Raw genomic sequence first — 21,243 nt, 5'->3', positions numbered from 1 at the left:
TGGTTTCATACCATGATGCTTTGAATAATATTTGAGCATTTGCCTGTATCATTATAGAGCTGGATGTATGTTGTGTATAAAGGAAACAATAATGGTGAATTTACTTTAACTCTAATGTTATATTGATAATATGGATAGTATTTAAATATTTGAAATAAAATATAAATACAAAAATGAAAACAGAATCATGTGACCAGTTGATTGACTTTAAAGGGGACCTGTCACCTAATGTTTGCCCTATGAGGTGCGGCCATTCTGTAATGCTGTAGATAAGCCCCCGATGAAACCTGAAAGATAAGAAAAACAAGTTAGATTATACTCACCTGGGGCGGTCCGGTGCATGTCACGGTCCGGCGCCTCCCATCTTCTAGCGATGACATCCTCCTTCTTACTTCTGCCACGGCTCCAGCGCAGGTGTACTTTCTTTGCCCTGTTGAGGGCAGAGTAAAGTACTGCAGTGCGCAGGCGCCGGACCTCTCTGACCTTTCCCGGCGCTTGCGCATCAGACCGGACCGCCCCCCGGTGAGTATAACCTAACTTGTTTTTGTTATCTTTCAGGTTTCATCAGGGGCTTATCTACAGCATTACAGAGTGCTGTAGATAAGCTCCTGATGGCGGTGGCTAATAGGGCAAAAATAGGTGACAGATTCCCTTTAAGTGCATATTGGACAGATTTATCAAAAATGAGGCAACGAAAAGTTTAAAAGTTGCTCATAGCAACCAATTAGTTTATTTACTTTTTTAATCTAAATGATGGGATTTGAGTGATCACTGAGAATTACAATTTTACTCTTGAACTATTTTGTATAAAAAGCCTATATATACAGTATGTATATATGTATATATATAGATACTGTACATATATGTATATATATATATCACTCTTGAACTATTTTTTATACAAAAACCTATATATATGTGTATATATATATATATGTATATACAGTATGTATATATATATATATATATATATATATATCACTGCTCAAAAAAATAAAGGTAACGGTTAAACAACACAATGTAACTCCAAGTCAATCACACTTCTGTGAAATAAACCTGTTTAGTTATGAGACAACACCAATTATGAATCAATTTATCATGCTGTTGTGCAAATGGAACAGACAACAGGTAGAAATGATCGGAAATTAGCAAGACAACCCCTATAAAGCAGTGGATCTGCAGGGGTGACCACAGACCATTTCTCTGTTCTCATCCTTTTTGGCTGTTGCTTTGGTCACTTTTGGATTTTGTCATTGCTCTCACCCCTAGAGGTACTGTACAGTAGCATGAGGCTACAACCCACAGAAGTTGCTCAGGTAGTGCAGGTCATCCAGGATTCCACATCAATGCGAGTTGTGTCAAGAAGGGTAGCTGTGTCTGTCAGCACAGTGTCCAGAGCATGGAGCAGATACCAGGAGACAGGCCACTACAACAGGAAACGTGGAGGGGAACAACCCAGCAGCAGGAACGCTACTCCTCCTTTGTGCAAGGAGGAACAGGAGGAGCAGTGCCAGAGCCTTGCAAAATGACCTCCTGCAGTCCACAAAAATGCATGTGTCTTCTCAAACTGTCAGAAACAGACTTCATGAGGGTGGTATGAGGGCCCGACTTCCACAAGTGGGTGTTGGGCTTACAGCTTACAGCCCAACACCGTGCATTACCTTTGCCCGTGAACACCAAGATCGGCAGATTCAACAATGGTGCCCTGTGCCCTTTACGGATGAGAGCAGGTTCACGCTGAGCACATGTGACAGATGTTAGGCTGATGGAATGCACCAAATAATATAGATGTTAATGAGGTGCATTCGCAGCCTGGGGTCCACCGTGCAGCGATGGAAACTGCTGCAAGACAATGGCGGATAGTAGCACGCTCGGGTTACCTCACCAGGAGTATGCGAGGCAAACCCTGTTACTTCACAAGGTCACACTAATATAATGTGAACGCAAGCGATGTGGTCACAGGACTCTGCCCAGGGGCATGGAGTCAGAGTCCTTCTAGACCCACTTGCGCACAGAGCCGCTGCAGCGGCGCTAGAGAGTGACGCTAGGAAAGTGCTGTGCCCTGTTAGCTGTCACAGGGTGCAGTGGATAGACTCATACCGCCAAGAGGCATGGGAGATATGGCAGCACTATGGCGCTAACCTTTGTGCTGGACTGGAGCACTGCGGCACATGCCTTGCCACCATGAGGCACTGACTCAGGCCGAACTAACCCTAACACATACGTATCAAAGGAAGGGGTTATTTAATGAGTCAGTCACCAGTAACATACATCCGTCATCACTCACACAAGTCTCAACAAAAGTCTATCTTAGCGCATGGCCGAGCGGCCATGCGAACCTTTTATAGCAGCGTCCTTCCGGAATCTTCCTGACCTTCCTGATGGTCCAATCCAAGCTGTAGAAGGACCTGAGCATGTGACCTCTGATCTCTAATGAGAGATTGGCCCACGGGCATGCTCAGTGGACTTACAGAGGACTTAGTCCCTGGAGTAGCTCTCTGCTGACCAACACGCGTTGCTATAGCTGGACAAGAGGGGGCAGCAGCAACCAAACCTACAATGCTGGTGTGAGCAGAGTGCTGGGATCGACGAGTCTGTTGAGCAGGCTCCACTGCGGCCGGAGAGGAATGGGAGACCGCTGAAGGCAAAGCTCGGGATTCCTGTTGTGAAGCGACAAGAACCAAACGCCTAACAAGCCAGAGGTACCCTGACTGCCATTAGGTACCAGGATGAGATCCTCAGACCCATTGTGAGACCATATGCAGGTGCACTGGACCTTGAGTTCATTCTCATACATGACAATGCCAGACCTCATGTGGCTGAAATGCGTCAACAGTTCCTACATGATAAAGGCATTGATGCTATGGATTGGCCTGCCCTCTCCTCACCTGAATCCAATTGAGCACATCTGGGACATCATGTCTTGTTCCATCCACTGATGTCACGTTGCACCACAGATTGTTCAGGAGTTGACTGATGCTTTAATCCAGGTTTGGGAGGAGATCGCTCAGGAGAACATCCACTGTCTCATCAGGAACATTCCCAGGCATTGTAGGGAGGTCGTGGAGGCCACACAAACTACTGAGCATTATTTCTTTGTCTTGAGGCATTTCCACTGAAGTTGCACCAGCCTGTAATTTGCTTTTATTTTTGCATTTCTTTCCCTTATACCAAAATGTTTTTGCTTTTACGCCATACAAGGAATTGCTTTTTAGGTGAGAAGTTGTAATTTTGAATCACGCTATCTATTTTGGAATACAATGTACTAAAAAAAAAGAATTCTGACTTAGGTGAAATAGTGAAAAAAAAGCAATTTTATCCTAGTTTTTTGGGTTTTATTGTTATGACACTCATAGTGCGGTAAAAACTACATGCTTTTCTGCTGTACAAAAAACAATTGGTTTATGTTGTCATTTTCTAATCTCATATCTTTTTCATGTTTTTATTTGATGGATCTGTACCAACCTCTAGTTTTTATTTATTACATACTGGGATACATATTGGACTTTTATGCTCACACCGACACATAATATATTTAACTAGTTTTAGGACCAAGACATTTTACCCCGTTCCTGACCAAACATATTTTCGTGTTTTAATGAACTTGCGCTTTAAGCTTTTCTAAAAAATGTTTTCCTTTTGATATTGAAATAATCTTTGGCCATTTTTCCCTCAATACATGTGGCTTAATTTTGCTTAATTTTTAGATTCCATTTATTGCGGATAATGAGGGAAAAATAAAAAGAAAGATGTGTCTATTTTTCACATTTTTTATATTTAAGGTTTTTTGTAATTATAAAGGATGGCTAAACACATTTAAAATTGTGCTTCCCTTTTTGTATAAGTTATTTTCATATATTGGATACGTGTTTTAGCGGAAGGGCTATAAACAGCCATTCAAACTAGCGGTGACTTTTTTTTTTATTTCTAGTATTTTTATTCAGTTTTTAATTTATTTCAAACACTGTACCCAACTTAAAGTCTTAAAAGACATTTGAGGGGTTTCATTTTAAAATTTAACAATTGAATACATTGTTTTAATTTCTGATTTCCTCTGTAACTTGGGCAAGGATTGTAGCCTCTGTTACATGGAAATACCAGCCTCCTGGCTGCATAGCAGAGCTGATTCAATCTCCTAAAACACAGCAGATTCTGCTCTCTCCTTAATCTCAGTGATCACATGTTCCCTGGGTCTGAAAAAGGAAGCACTGTCAGTGCTTTCTAAACTGTGCACACTAGTACATCTGGTTCAGCACTATGTATACATCCCTGACACAGGTAGATATAATAAAGGATCCCTGCCCCACAGCTGCACAGTCTTGTGCAAACTGCTTACACTCTATTGGATTTTTAGAATGTCACTGCAAAGTAAAGTGTGGTCAGCTTGGATGTTTATAGTCAATGAGCAGTACTGAAGAAGTTGATTTGTAATTTCTGCTTTTTTAATATTAATTTTTTTGATTGATTTTCAATTTATTTTTTCTTGTCCCTAGGGAATTTAAACCTGCAGTAATTTTATCTCTTTTAGCCTAGAAAAGTTTAAATTCATACATAAACAAAAATGACAGTGACATGGGCTTTTAGTAGACAACAAAGGTATAATGCATATGGTGCAACAGGGCCAGCAGTGTCAAGAACATACATTCAGCTATAATCTATTGCGGTGCAAAGACCCGCCAGGTCCCTGCACCATAATGCAAGCTTCCAGCCAATCAGAGGCCAGCATCTAACATCAACATGCAAATCACTGGCATGCACTGCCCGTAGCTTGCACACTGAAATCAGCTGCTGTACTCTGAGCGCTACAATACAGAATGCATCCCACAGTGTGAACGAGAGAAAGTAAGTAGGTTTTTTTTAAGCATTAAAAGACAGTGGCAGACTGGTGGATATATACCAGGATGGGGGATATATATACCAGAATTAACCCAGAATGCGGGACATATATAACAGGATGGGCCCAGGATAGGAGACACATATACCATGATGTGCCTAGAATGGGAGACATATGAACCAGGATGGGCCCAAGATGGGAGACATATATACAAGGATAGGCCCAAGATAGGGAACATATACACCAGGATGGGAGACATATATACCATCATGTACCCATTATGGGGGACATTTAAACCAGGATGGGCACAAGATGGGAGACATATATACCAGAATGGACCCGAGATGGGGCATATATACCAGAATGGACCCAGGGTGGGGGACATATACTGTATACAGTACAAGGAAAGGGTAATGGATGGTGGACATATATACCTGACAGGGGGTCAGGATGGAGTAAATTAGTACAGGATGAGGGACATTACTACACATTGGTGGAGGAGGAGCAACACATGTGTCCTTATAGGATATGGAACACTACCAGGGCCCATACATCTGACCTTCATGTGGGGTTCAGGTTCATATTTGCATCAGGGCTCTTCAGACTCTGGTTACACCACTGGTAGGCATCCCATCAATACTTTGTGATTCCGGGGGGAGGAATTTGGCATTTGAAGGTGCATGCACAGGTAATTAAGCCATCTAAATGCCGCTGTCAGAGACTGAAAGCAGTATACACTGTATATGCTTAGACAATAGCAATCAGAGCTTGCTCTGGCCATGCTGATAGCGACAGATGCTGGCTTTATAACATAGTGTTAGTATGACTTATTTAAGGATGGCTTCAATATGCTAACTTGAGCAACAAAGCACAATTCCCCTTTAATTAGCACAATGTTTAATCTATAAAGATTTTAAAAAGCCAAATGGTATTCTAGGATGGATATTCACTTTAATAATTTTTTTTCATGTCAATTTATTACACTTTAATCAGTAATACTACTTTGTAGGGCAGAAAAAAACATTCCTACCTTTTTTGCTTCATCATAACTCTCCTCAAACTTATACCGAGTCCCACTTTTGCTTCCCAGCTCCAGCCATTTTCCTTTAAACCATTTTACTATTGGCTTTGCAGTAAGCTGAGTACCATTAACTGTAATATTTACAGATAAATCTTTCCCTGTGTAAAGAAGTGTGGAAAAAAGCAAATAAATTAAAGTACTGTTCCAAGCCCAAGACTAATTTTAACATGTGATACTTTGTATACGTGGTCTACTGAGGACATCATACTTTGTGTGGGGTCATCTTCTAGCGTGGAGGCTGTGGAGACATCATACTGTGTGTGGTGCAATGTACTGTCATGTGACCATGCTGTAGTATGTGTGGGAGCATCATTCTACTTGTGGGGTATCATAAGGTCATCGTACTGTGTGTGGGAGAATGTACTTTGGGGGCATCGTGCTGAAGGGGGAATGTAATGTGTTGGGGACTATGTGGCTTTATACAGTTGTGCTCAAAAGTTTACATACCCCTGCAGAATTTTTGCTTTCTTGGCCTATTGTGTTTTCTCTTTTTAAATCGTAATGACAACCCAAAACATCCAAATGACCCTGATCAAAAGTTTACATGCCCTGGTGATTTTGGCCTGATAACATGCAGAAGTTGACACAAATGGGTTTGAATGGCTACTAAAGGTAACATCCTCATCTGTGACCTGTGACAAATGCCAGGAAAATTGTTCAGGATGCAAAGAAAAACCCACAAATAACATCAGCTGAAATACTGGACTCTCTGAAAACTAATGCTGTGGCTGTTTCAAGATGCACAATAAGGAGGCAGTTGAAGAAAAATGGGCTGCATGGTCGAGTCACCAGAAGAAAGCCATTACTGCACAAATGCCACAAAGTATCTCGCCTACAATATGCAAAACAGCACAGAGACAAGCCTCCAAACTTCTGGAACAAGGTAATTTGGAGTGATGAGATCAAAATTAATCTTTTTGGCCACAACCATAAATGTTACTGTTACCACGGCTGGTCAGGAGACAAATCTCCAGGAGTGGACCCTCTGGACCGTTGCACCGAGGGGCCCCGGGCGAGCTGCCAGGTGGAGCCGACCCCTATACAGGGATCGTTAGGAACAGGCCCAGGGCTTCGGGTACCACGATAGCCGGTACCGAGAGGGGCAGCTCAGGACGGACTGGAGTAGGAGTGCAGGACTGAAGCGTAGACGACAGAGCGGGATCACTGGAGACTGGACTGGAGTAGAACTGCAGGACTGGAGCATAGACAACAGGATGGAGCAGGAACACCAGAGGCAGGACTGGAGTAGGACTGAAGGACTGGAGTGTGGATAGCAGGATGGAGCAGGAACACCGGAGGCAGGACTGGAGTAGGACTGAAGGACTGGAGTGTGGATAGCAGGGTGGAACAGGAACACCGGAGGCAGGACTGGAGTAGGACTGAAGGACTGGAGTGTAGATAGCAGGGTGGAGCAGGAACACCGGAGGCAGGACTGGAGTATAGATAGCTGGACCCATGGAGCATCGGGCTGCGGGGCTACTGCAGGGACCACGGAAGGCAGGACTGCGATACTGCAGAGAGCACGCGAGGAAGCAGGGCCCAGTGTGCTAGCAAATACAACGATCAGGCACCTCCCTCAGGGGGGAACGGCCTGATATGGCCCTGTCAGGTCTGCCAATGGTCCGTAGGTGCTTCTGGGTCAGGGCATTGCCGTAGCACAAGTAACAGGAGTGAGGCATGGCCGCGGCCTATGGCGCATGCGCATTGCATGCAGAGACCCTGTCAGCCACGAGCCTGTCAGAAGGGACCGCTGTGGCTGTAGGGCGGCGGGGGGCTGCGACGTGGGAGCGGAGGCCGGGTGAGTATGCGGAGGCGGCATGACAGCTACATTTGGAGAGAGGTGAACAAGGCCTATGATGAAAGGATCACCATTCCTACTGTAAAGCACAGAGGTGGATCGCTGATGTTTTGAGGATGTGTGAGCTACAAAAGTACAGGAAACTTGGTCAAAGTTGAAGGAAAGATGGATTCAGCACATTATCAGCAAATACTGGAGGCAAATTTGCAATCATCAACCCGGAAGCTGCGCATGGGACGTACTTGGACATTCCAACATGACAATGATCCAAAACACAAGGCCAAGTCAACCTGTCATTGGCTACAGTAGAACAAAGTGAAGGTTCTGGAGTGGCCATCTCAGTCTCCTGACTTCAATATCATTGAGCCAATCTGGGGAGTTCTCAAGCGCACAGTTCATCCTAGACAGCCCAGGAATTTATGGGAATTGGAGGCTTTTTGCCAAGAAGAGTAGGCAGCTTTACCATCTGAGAAAATAAATAACCTCATCCAGAATTACCACAAAAGACTTCATTCTGTCATTGATGTTAGAGGGGGCAATACAGGGTATTAAGAAATGGGGTAAGTGAACTTTTGTTCAGGGTCATTTGACTTTCTTCTGGCAACTCGACCATGCAGCCTGTTTTTCTTCAACTGCCTCCTTATTGTGCATCTTGAAACAGCCACACCATTAGTTTTCAGAGAGTCCAGTATTTCAGCTGATGTTATTTGTAGGCTTTTACTTGCATCCTGAACTATTTTCCTGGCATTTGTCACAGGTCACAGGTGAGGATGTTACCTTTAGTAGCCTTTCAAACCCATTTGTGTCAAATTCTGTGCATTTTATCAGGCCAAAATCACCAGGGTATGTAAACTTTTGATCAGGGTCATGTGGATGTTTTGGGTTGTCAGTATGATTTAAAAAGAGAAAACACAACAGTTTGACAATAAATGGCTTCACCCAACCACTAACAATGAGTGGAGAAAAAGTTTTGGTGCTATCATTCACACTCTATAAAAAAAAGGCCAAGAAAACAAAAATTCTGCCAGGGTATGTAAACTTTTGAGCACAATTGTACTGTCTTTGGGTAGGATGTACTATGTAAGAGGCCTCATACTGTGTGGTGGAATATGTTGTGTGTGAGTGGCATCATGCTTTGTGTGGGAAGCTGTGTAGGGGGAATCATAGTGTGTGTGGGAGAATGTATTGTGGGGCATTATGCTGTGAGGGAGATATAATATATTTGGGACATTATTGTGGAATCATACCATGTGGTTGAATGTAGTGTGTTGGGGTGGGGAATGTAGTGTGTGGGGGGGAATGTAGTGTGTAGGGGATGTAGTGCGTGTGGCATCATAGTGTGTGTGGGGGGAATGTAGTGTGTGTGGGTGGGGAATGTAGGGTGTGGGGGATGTGCGTGTGGAATCATACTGTGTGTGAGAGGATATCTAAGTGACATCATACTGTGTGTGATGGAAAGTACAGCATGGTGGCTCAGTGCTTAGCACTGCAGCTTTGCGGTGGTGGGGTCCTGGGTTCAAATCCCACCAACGACAACATCTGCAAGGAGTTTGTATGTTTTCCCCATGTTTGCGTGGGTTTCCTCTGGGTACTCCGGTTTTCTCCCACATTCCAAAGACATTCTGATAGGGAATCTAGATTGTGAGCCCCAATGGAGACAGTGATGATAATGTTTATAAAGCACTATGGAATGAATATATAAATGAGTAAAGTAAATAAAGTACACTGTGCTATTGGTAAGGGAATGTAGTGTGAGAGGTGTATCATACTGTGTGCGGTGGGCTATAGTAGCATCATATTGTGGGTGGGGCAATGCACTGTGGGGACATCATACTGTGTGTGTGAATACGGTGGAAGCATTTTACTGTGTGTGGGAGAAAATACTTTGGAGGACATCATAATGTGTGTTGGGGGCATTGTGGGGGGCCGTGAAAGTGGTACTATACAGTGTAGAATCATTTATGGGCTTCACTAGTACCAATATTTCTGTGTGGGCACATACAAAGTGCTGGGCAAGGTTATTGAAGTGGCTTAGAATAAAAACACAAACTTGCTTTGGTACGCTATGTGTGCCACAGTATATTTCCCTCTTTCCTGTCTTTCAAAGCTGTGAGGTATGCGTGCACGTATTCCTTTATGTCCCTTCATAAAAATGTAATACACGACTAGACCATAATTCTGGGCCATATGCCATACCGCAAAGTAACAGATGCAGATAACTAATAGATCCCCAGTTTTGATTAATGGCGAAAACTTATAGGGACAGAAATGATCAGTTTTGTAAATTTTCAGTAGGGGAAGATAGAGGTTTTTATTTACCCCTAGAGTTGTGCATTATGTTTAGCAGAGTTTAGCAGAGGGACATATGGGAATAAGTGTAGGGTCACTTTGGGCAATTGACCGATACACTTTACATATTTAGTGATACTTCCCAGATAAATCAATGTTACTAGGAACATGTATCCCTTTCCCTCTTACTTAGTCCCTAAAAAGTGGACCTTTCTCCTCCTAGAACCGAGGAAGCCTGAATAAATTGAAGGGCTTACTGATTCATATCAAGCAAACTTCATACCAAGCTCTAATTTTCATCTTCCTTGGCTTTTTAGATGTCAATCTGAACCACATTGTTAATCCTATTGTTCATTTATTGATATTTTACATTCCCGATTAGAGGTTACGTTTTATTGTTTATTTGCTCGCCCTTCTGATTTACGTATGAAATGTGATTACTACTTTTGGGGTAATTACATTGGACTGCCACATTTTTTTTATGGTTGCTATTGGTTGAAATATTATATTCTTCTTGCAATTTTTCAAGCATTTTCAAACTTCCCAAACATTAATTTCACTGCCATCATATTAATTAACCCCAAGTAATGCATTTAACTGAACTAATTTTTACAGTATTTGTTCTTAGCACTTACCAGTTTGAACGCGTAAATCATGTGGTTTCTTCACAAATAATCCGGACAGCGTGGATAAATCGACATCAGGTTCATGAGCATCTTTAATCAAAGCAGAAAAAAAGTTTTCAATCACACAAAGTTGTGATATATTATTAAGTATTTAGGAATAGTCAAAGATCATTTTTATAAAATATTTCATTTCCTCTGTTTCCATGTTTTCTATGGTTGGTCTTTTATCTGCACAATGTTCAAACCTGTACTATAAAGTCTCTTGTTGCTTTCAACAAGCAGGACAAATGACCCTGAATTAGTACTCTGAGTGCAAAAGGATGTACTTCCATCCCATCCAGAGCATTTCACCTTTGTCCACTCAGAATACTTAGTGGAGACAAAGAAGTAGATGTTAACTGTTTTGGGCAACTTGAGTTTTTTATACAATAGGAAAAAAAAACCTACAATAGAAATATGCCTAATGTTAATGGGGGTTACTAAATAGGTTGAGAATTAAAACCTCAGTGGATCCTGGAAGTCAATAGAGTCCATCTTGACTTGATTTAAACTACAGTCTTGATGCTAATCTGATTAGAGGCTTAATGTGTACTTAGCAATAAGTAATATGTTCATGTGCAAATTAAGCAACAAAATAGTTGACTGGAAAGGTTTATGAATTCACTATGCATTGAAAAAAATGGTCAACATGAAAAATTAGATTTGACCAACCAAATAGACTTTTGGTGAACCAATAAAAATACAGATCAAGCCAAATCCTTAGTAATAAAATTATATACTGCTGATAAAGTGACTAGATTTAGAGTTTTTTTTAAAAAAATCTCACTAAATATTGCGAGCATTGGGATTTAGGACATACGATTAGGTGTATTTATTTTTCTTTGAAAGGTAAGTTCTTTGAAAGGAATACATATTGATGCCAATTTTTCTTTTTTCCATTACTCCTTGTCCGGACTTGAAGAACTCACCGTATGAAGACATATCTTCAAAGTAGTCCTCTGTAAATTAAAAAATGAAAATGGACACTCATAAAAAAGTTAAGGAAACATGTACTATTTTCTATGCTCCACCAGCCAAGCACATTGTTTTCTATCAACATGTCATGTAGACAGCATGCCCCACTGATCGATGATAAGTAATTCTGGTGCTCTGATGTTCTATGTGTTCCAGGTTTTCAATTACAACTATTTGAAAATAGTTGGTCAGCCGTGTATCATAACCCATCATGCATTTCATGCTGTGATAAACTACTTTGTCTTCACCTGTTGATTTCAAAAACATTTCAGATAAAGATGTGACTAATCCAATCTTCTTGACTGAATGAAAAGTATCTTGGTTCTTCTTCGACTCCTAGTGGTGTGTTGTATATCTATTCTGTTTCTGTTGACTGCTTATGTCACTAAATGTTGAAGACTTACCATCCTGTGCCATTTCTTCATCATAATACTCTGAAATTCAAAAATTAAAATGTATGCTCAGAAAAAATGTAACGAATAGGCATTATTCACTTAGTTGTGTACCGTGCGCTACACCAACCATGAGCAAGAAAATTTGCAAACAATGCTTCATTGCTGTAAAGCAATGAAAAGCCAGTGGTTTTCTGACTCGATGAGTCTCGGACCCGGGTCTTCCATGCCACATGCAAAATGGCTCTTCAGAGGTAACTCCAAAACTGGCAACAGCTTGGTCCGTCGATGACAGATGATGAACAGAAAAATCGAACATGCAAAAACATACAAAACATCAACTACAAACATCTTGGACAGTATACGCAGAACAGTCAACACGTACATGCGTGAAAATGAAAACATCGCACATAGAACATTCTTCACACACAACAGATCACAGAACAATGCCAATCTGATATGGACAAACTATAGAGATGACACAAGTCCACATATATACACATACACAATCAAAGCATGCTCACAGATGGTACATCCAATACCACAAAGACATTAAACACAATTACACATATCCGTGATTTAAACAGAGTCGGCCAATTATCATGTTGCATTTCGTTTGAGGATATCTCCTTATGTTTACCGTCAAACTTCGTATGTTATTATTATCCAACCTAAAAAAACATTACTTTGAGGCTCGCGACAATCCTGGTAAGCCTCAGAACTCAATATTTTAGAAATTAAGATAAAAATAGGGCATCCAATAAACTATGGATATTGGTTAGTAACCTGATAGTCTGGTGGTAGCGCATTCCAGAAAACGTGTGCAGCTCAAGTAAAGTCTTGTGTGTTGGAGGGAGAGGTTCAAATTATGAAGGCCATTAATCTTAGAATGATGACAGAACAGAGAGCAACTGTAAGGGGTAGAAAGATACAGGGGGCGTGGCCTGTGTCTGGAACATGTAGGACGCAGGTTCAGGGAGCTCTGAGGAAAAACCTCCTAATCAGACCTACAAACGGACTAAAATCAAACATCCGGCCTCTAAACCTCATGAGACAGCCTCCTCTCAGCAGGATGAACATTTTGGTGCTAAAATTAGCCACCTAGACCCAGCAGAAGGGAGAATACAATTTGTGGCCTACCCCACTAAGTCACACTCTACAGCCTGGGTCTTTCCTAAACCAACAACCCAGATTGCTGGAGCCGAAGACCCTCCTCTTCAGAGCCTCATCCATACACAGGTGACACCAGGATCTTGCTCATGAAAGCCCGCTCCGGACAACTCTACAGGAACCACATAGCTGCCAGAGAGACTGACCGACAACCAATGTGGTCTACTAGGCCTCTACAGTCTGCGGCCTAGATCGACCCAGCTTGCGGCGACCCTCCAAGCGGCGAAGCTTAGCGACACAAGCAGCAGGGAGTCCGGACTTCTGGATATTGTAAGTGGAGTCTCCCGCGCTGTACACGCAGTCCACCGTTCTTCCCGTCCCTCCTATAACTGTCTGACCCAGAGTACTGCGCCGCCTCAGATATCTGGGAACAGAAAGGGGGACGAGATGCCAGGACCACGGTTCGCAGCCATGATCCAGGCTGAGAATGCAACGGATACTTCTGCGTCGCCGGCGGTGATCTGGCAACTGTTGAAGCTGCACACCAACGTTGGGCTGTAACAGCCTGCCCCACTGCTCATGTGGCCCTAGCTGTCAGCTCATCCCCCCTCCCCCTCCTTACTGCACATAGGAGGACGCCCTCCTCTTGCCTGCTCAGACGGAGTCGAACTATAGACAACCACCGGTGCTACCTGCGGCAAAGCTCCTGTGTCGCTCGGACACCCTTAAGAACAGAGAAGCGCAGCTCACCTCTGTAATCAGCACCACAACCAGCCTCCCTCAGCACATATAGTGTTACTGGAGGGCGACAAGAACAAGCGCCCTAGATTCTCAGCTGCGGCCGGTAGCTTGCTGAGGCTTCGGTACTCGGTACCAGCTAATCTTCGCCACTGCAAAAAGAGCGGCAAGGGGGCGTGCCAAGTCACCGTTGATCAATCTGACAGGCACAGTGTACCTGAAAATATACACAGAGAACCAGAGGTTTTGTGCCCATCCTCCTCAAACCCCCCCCCCCCCCGAGCTCTGCCTATAACAAAAGGGCCACAAAGATAATCCATAGGCCCTGGGGAAAACAAAGTAAATCTATACGCTCTGTCTGTCCCTATTAACCAAAACAGGAACGCAGAGAAGCCTGCTGAGCTGAGCTGCTTGTTACTTCTCACAGCCTCCTCCCCTTCTACTATTACAAGAACATTAACCCTATCAGTGGAGGATTCCTACTTGCAATAAAACATTGCGGCATACACTCCTTTCATCTGCCATACTAGGTATATTCCACTGCAATACCCTCCGCCAGTTTGGCAGGATATAAAAAATCTTTCAAGATGAGTAATCAAAAAATAAAAGGGAAGAACGGAACACCATCCTTATCGAAGTCTCAGAATACTAGAAGTTCAGAGAGAACATTTGGTCAACATCGGCAACCCAGGAATCATGCAAACACTATTAGTCCGGTCAAATCACGATCACCATTGAGAAATAGTCCCCGCTCATTAGACTCACATAGAGAATCACAACATTCTTCTAACTATAGCGCACGAACAAAAACAATAAGAGACAAATCTTCTCCTGACAAAATGGATTCTACCCTAAACAATAAAAGGAGAATCCCAGGGTCCTGGGGGGAAAGATTTGATTCTTCCAGGGAAAACTCTGAAGCCGAAGATAATGACAATGTTTTCACAGACACTTCCCCAAATATAAGCTCCGCCAAAAGTAAAATGAAAACAGGCGCATCCGGACCCACTAAGGGAATAGATCCCCCAGATCTTACACATACAAACGTCAATGCAAAAGAAATCAGTCCTGACTTCGAAGCCATCATGGTCAACCTGCTAAAAAAACAGCATTGAGATGGATGCCAAACTGGAAAAACAAAGCAGAATGATCAAGGCAGACATCGATATGTCCTTTCAAAAATACTTTGATAAAATAGATAAGCAACTATGCAGTCATGAAGAAAGAATCAACAAACTAGAGCGGAGATCGTCAATTACTTATGAAGAACTAGATCGCCTGTCATCAGATGTTCACAAACTTAGAGTGAAATTAGCGGACCTCGAAGATAGGGGACGTCGCAATAATATAAAAATCGGGGAATTCCCGAAAGCATTGCTCAAGATGATCTGTCAAACCATATCCAAGGCATCATCTAACTAAGTGAATCAGATCTAGCCATTGATAGGGCCCACAGGCTTCCGCGACCACCAAAGATTCCTACAGATCTTCCTAGAGACACTATCCTCAGGATCCACTTTTTTCAAACAAAGGAGAAGATCATTAATTACCTGAAAACCCATGGAACCTTCCCAGAACCTCATAAGGATTTAAAAGTGTTCCCAGATTTCCCCAAAGATACTCTCGAGGCAAGGAAGTCCTTCGGCAAAGTTACTGCAGCCCTTCGTGACAGGAATATCCCCTATAAATGGGGTTACCCTACTAAACTCTTAGTCCTTCATAAAGGGAGAACAGTTCCAATATTTCATCCGGAAGATGGAATTGATTTCATTAGATCGCTTGGTGGAATTCCATCTCACAACGGTAAATGAGCCTAAACTCTCCAATTATCACCAAAGTTTCAAGGTTTTTCCTCATATTCCCATTGGCACGAAATACCCCCATTTGTAAGAGGAAGCCCTCTTAAAATGGACTTCCTGAACAATTTCTTCAGTGCTTAAAGTTCAGATCTTTAACCATCTGTTGAAAGTTGACACTTTCTTTGTTCTATAGTTCATATTACTGCATAACCGTTTGTTTCTTAGGTTTACCTTGAAGGTTAAAGGCTTTTGGTGGGCCTTGATGAGTTACATTTTATCTTAATACATTCCACTGGTTAACTTATTACTCACACCAACTTGCTAATATGAGCCTTACACTTGTTTCCTATAACATTAGGGGCTTGAATAGCCCACAAAAAAGACACACCCTTTGGAGAGAACTCTTGAATGCCAAGGCCGACATTGCCTGTATACAGGAGATGAAATTCCTGGCAGGCAATCATCCCTATTTCACACATCAGAATTTCCCTCATGTGTTCGAGGCATGTGGTCCCAAGAAAAAGGCAGGGGTAACAACTATTATTGTTGGTTCTACCTCTATTTCTCTATTGTTCGTCAATCCGCCTCAAGGATTCACTTAATCATAACAGACATTTTTTCCCTCACTAAGATCTCAAAAGTTTCCATTGGGCACAGATCAATTTCGGACCATTCCCCGGTCTTTGGTGAATTATCCCTTGGTCTCCCCCTGAAAAGAGCAGGCCTGTGGAAGTGCAGCTCATATGTACTTCATGATCCCATCAACAAAGCCACCTTGAAAACTGCTATCGACAATTTTTTTGTTGAAAACAAATCTGAAGCCACAAATCCAGTCCTGAACTGGTGCGCCCATAAGGCGGTCATCAAGGGCGTTCTTATTGGTATGTCCTCTAAACGAAAAAAGTGGAAAAATAGCAAAAATCCAATCTTCCATGCGTAAATTAGAGAACTCCCTGCTGAGTCAGGCACTTCATTCCCCCCAAAAGCAGTCAGAACTAACCCAACTAAGACAAGAGCTGAGATCCATCCTCTACTCCCCGTACGAGACGGCATTGAGTTCCTCGAAATATAAACTATACGCTTCTATTAATAAGCCGACATGGTACATGGCAAATCGTATCAGACACAGAAGAATTTATAACAAAATAAATAGAATTAAAACTATTAACGGCGCTACCATACTCTCCCATCCACAAGAGATAGCAAATGAGTTTGCCAAATATTATAACAAACTCTACAATTTGAATCCTGCCCCACATCCCAACCGCCCAATCCTAATGATGTCAACAAATACCTTTCAGAAATAGACCTACCCTCTCTGAATGAAGATGATCTCATAAATATGTCAGCACCATTTACCCCCTTAGAAATAGCTGGTGCTATAAAGAGTTAAAAATGCATAAATCCCCACGTCCAGATGGGTTCACCAACCCCTACTACAAGGCTTTTGGTGATACCCTGTCACAACACTTGGCTGAGACATTTAAGTACATTTCAAAAAAAGTTTTTTTTCCCCCCGGAGATGTTGGAAGCAGCAATTTCACTTATCCCAAAACCAAAAGGCGACCCTGAATCTCTAGACAGTTTCCACCCTATATCATTATTAAATATGGACGTCAAACTATTCTCTAAGATTTTCGCCAACAGGCTTAGGCCTTTATTACCAAAACTAATAAGGAACGACCAAATGGGCTTTACGAAGGGGAGACAGCCAGCCGATGCCACCAGGAGGGTAATTGGCTCTGTTAAATTAGTCAATATGTCAAAAACGCCGACGGTGCTGATATCAGTAGACGCAGAGAAGGCGTTTGATCGCCTGAACTTGTGTTATCTAAGGTATACTCTAAAGAAATTTGGCTTTGATGAAGCTCTGACTACTACCATTATGGCGCTTTATTCAGGCCTTAAGACAAAAATTATATGCAACAATCATATTTCAGAGACTTTTGCGGTCTCCAATGGCACTCGGCAAGGTTGTCCCCTTTCCCCCTTACTATTCAACATGGCCATGGAGCCACTAGCAGAACATATACGACAAAATCCTAATATAGCAGGACTTACAACCCATACCCGTCAGCATAAATTCAGCTTGTTTGCTGATGATTTAATACTCACCCTTACAAAGCCAGAGCTCTCCTCTCCTGAAGCCCTCAGAGAAATTGATAGATTTTCAACTTTCTCCAATTTCAAAATAAATCACTAAAAATGAAACATTCTTCCACTTCACTTACAAAACTAACAAATCACAGCCATCAAAACTGCAACCACATTGAATTGGTGCAAAAAATAATTCACCTACTTAGGCGTAATTATTAATAAAGTTCTATTAGAAACAGTTACATCTAACATAAAAAAATTGGAGGAATTAATACATAAAGACAGTATGACCTACAAGGACAAAGACTTGTCATGGTGGGGGAGGAATCTCGCTGTAAATTTATTCACTTTGCCAAAAATTCTGTATATTCTGAGATGCTTACCTCTACCCATTCCCACCATATATCTCACGAATATTCAGTCACAAATAAACTCAATTATTTGGGGAAATAAAAGACCAAGGACTGACACTAGGTCCTTGCATAAGAAAAAATCCCATGGGGGAATTAACTTTCCCAACATCAATGCACATTACCTCACCCTCCTACTCAAACACAGTTTGCCTTGGCTTTCTGACTCATTTGATCCAGCTTGGCTTGACCTTGAAACTGCTATTAACAATACCAAATCTCCCAAACTTTTAATACTGGACAATGTAATCAATAGACGCCAGACCCAACAAAAACATCCCGTCTTTCAAGCAATAACAACTGCCTGGCAAAAAATCTCAAAACCAGCAAATAAAACCCTAAAGACAAAAATATTGCAAAAAAATCCTTCTATCCTTGTCATACACAATACACAATAATAGGTCACATAATCCCCCCTATTTGGGCAGAATTGAACATCAACAAATTGGAAGATATCTTCAACGGAAAGGATTTTTTAAGCTTCAGCTCCCTCAAAAGTAAATATAACATCCCTTCATCACTGTTTCTGGATTTCCTGATCCTGAAAAATAATTTAAAGCTGTTTCTAAATAAGAAACCCATCCTCTCTGAGACTTCTCTAAAATTGCTATGTAACTGCGGACATCCAAGATTTTGGAGCCACAGCTTTTTATATGACAGTTTCAACTGTGACTCAACCTTGAAAAAAAACCCTTACATGTTTAACTGGGAAAAAACTCTCAATCGCACATTCTCCACAGAAGACTGGGAAGATTCCCTCTCTCTAACTTACAAATCCACTTTATCCATGTCATTGCAGGAGGCGCACTATAAGTTGTCCTCCCGCTGGTATTATACTCCAGCCAGACGGTCCACTTTTTCTCATCAAACTCGGCACAATGTTGGAGAAACTTTGGACAAAGGAGGGACATATTTCACATATTTTGGAGTTGCCCAATAGCGAACTCCTTCTGGACACAGGTTTTCTCTATCTTAAGTTAACTTGTCGGCAAAACGATAACTTTAAGCCCATAATCCGCACTTCTTTCCTTAGACATTGAAGGATGGGAACCCTCTCTATAATCATTATTTCTACACCTGCATGGTAGCAAAAAATTCCGTTGCTTACCATTGGAAAAGGCCTACACTTCCCAATTCAAAAGATATTGTACAATTAGTTTCTCGCCATCGTTCCCATGAACTAAAGTTCGCTCTGTCTAATAATCAGTTCGAATCGTTTCATAGAAAATGGAAAAAATGGGACCAAATTTTCCCATCTCCCATTACTTAGACTTTATCATACTAGGTCTTAAGCCCCCGTTACACACTGCGATATCGCTAGCAATATCACTGTAAAGTCACCGATTTTGTGACGTTGCAGCGATATTGCTAGCGATATCGCTACATGTGATACTTACCACCGACCGGCTCCCCCGCTGGTTATCGCTGATCGCGTGAGAAGTTCCTGGACCATTCCTCGTCGGCCACTTCCTGTGGCGCCGACGAGCGACGCGTGGAGCCGGGTGGGAGGACGCAGGATCGCCGCGTCTGACAGGTAAGTAGCGATCCCCGTCCCCAGCGATGTCGCTGGTGAGATCTGCATGTGTGGCAGCTCACTAGCGACCACCTAGCGATGCACCAGCGATCCTGACCGCGTCATATCGCTGGTCGGGATCGCTGGTGCATCGCTAGGTGTAACGGTACCCTTAGACCAATTTGCTTATCAGACTTAACTCTCTCCAAAGACGCATCAGTGTCATATTGAAACAACTATCTTATTACACCATTATTCAGTTTAGGCTCTACAATGCTTTATAGATTTCTTGCTGTGTATTACTTTGTAATATTATTATTCTCTTCTCTGTGGTTCATAATGTAATGTTTTAAATTGCATTACAATTTAAGTTATAACGTTGATTACGCTTACCATTCAAGGGTTGCATCCCTTGTCAACTTGATACATAGTCCCTAATTTCCTGTTATCCCTTGCCCCCCCTCCTCCTTCCCTCCCTTATACCTTTCATGTTTAAAGTTTAAAACAATAAAAACTTTGGAAAAGAAAGATACAGGGTCGTGAAGTTGTGATTCATTCTACCCATTACTATTACTCTTCCTAGTATTACAGCATATTCAAGTAGGAGGTGAGAATTTGGAAATGCAGCATAACATTTTAACATAGTTTTAGCTGTCTAAGGAAATATCTATTCAGTCTTGACCTCTTTGTTTTAAAATAACACAGTTTTTGGTGAGGTCAACAACATCCTGAGAGTTACTGTCTACCGAAGCAGTTATTGAATTACCCCTTTTTTTACTTATCATTTTCATAAAATGTATTTTTTTTCCTCTACTCTCATTTATTCTATTATTGATCTTTTATCCGCACTATGCACAGATCTGTACTATAAAGTCTCATGTTTTCAACAAGCAGAGTAAATGGTCCTGAATTAGTACTTTGGGTGCACAAGGGTGTACTTCCATCCAGGGGTGGACACTGACTGTGAAGGGCCCCTGTACAAGACTTATGTATGGTCCAGCTCCCTTCATCAAGCTGTAAAATTAAGTGTCAAGACAGACACCATTTAAAAAAATAATTAACTATATATTAAATCATATACTGACCAGAGAGAGAGACACAGGGAAGTCCTCCTCCCAACATTTGAGAAGGAACATCGACATGGGTACAAAATGGAACAAGCACAGTATCTGAACAACTTGTAGTGCAAATGGACCACCCTACCCCCTGGGTCTCCCTATGAGCTGAGCCTCCGTACGCCCTGGAGCCTCCCTATACCCTGGGCCTCATTACGCCCTGGAGCCTCCCTACCCCCTGGAGCCTGGCTACACTTGTTAGCCCATGTGCAGCTGAACCTGCTGGAGAGGTGATATGTCTGCCCCTACCCAAAACCCTAAATATGTGTTCAAGAATTATGTTTAATCGTTCCTTCCTGCAGTCAGCTAGCTAGTTCAGGTCTGCTGTCAATCACTGCTAATGTGCAGTGGGACCATTACATGGCAGTAAGACTGACCGCCCAGCATGTGCAAGGTAGAGGAGAACAAGGACGACATAGCTTTTAGC

The 21,243-nt window shown here is 42.2% G+C and overlaps 1 protein-coding gene across 2 annotated transcripts in view; it reads right to left on the bottom strand.

The window, feature by feature from the left end:
• The window catches only part of LOC141085558 (myosin-binding protein C, fast-type-like), a 184,662-nt gene that overhangs the window by 92,842 nt on the left and 70,577 nt on the right, over window positions 1–21,243 (bottom strand). Inside the window, exons 3-5 of one of the 2 annotated variants that reach the window (XM_073571011.1) lie at window positions 11,597–11,626; window positions 10,638–10,718; window positions 5,865–6,013 (exon numbers count right to left, since the gene is read on the bottom strand). In XM_073571011.1, coding sequence (XP_073427112.1) covers window positions 5,865–6,013; window positions 10,638–10,718; window positions 11,597–11,626 — 260 coding nt within the window. The remainder of the gene's footprint in view (window positions 1–5,864; window positions 6,014–10,637; window positions 10,719–11,596; window positions 11,627–21,243) is intronic. The other variant, XM_073571012.1, reaches the window with a different exon arrangement.

The sequence above is a fragment of the Dendrobates tinctorius genome, unplaced genomic scaffold (genome assembly GCF_039654945.1).
Source record: "Dendrobates tinctorius isolate UK_male_01 unplaced genomic scaffold, ASM3965494v1 ptg000028l, whole genome shotgun sequence".
Classification (NCBI taxonomy): domain Eukaryota; kingdom Metazoa; phylum Chordata; class Amphibia; order Anura; family Dendrobatidae; genus Dendrobates; species Dendrobates tinctorius.
Note: the sequence above shows the minus strand (reverse complement) of the source record. Positions and strands in the feature narration are given on the sequence as shown.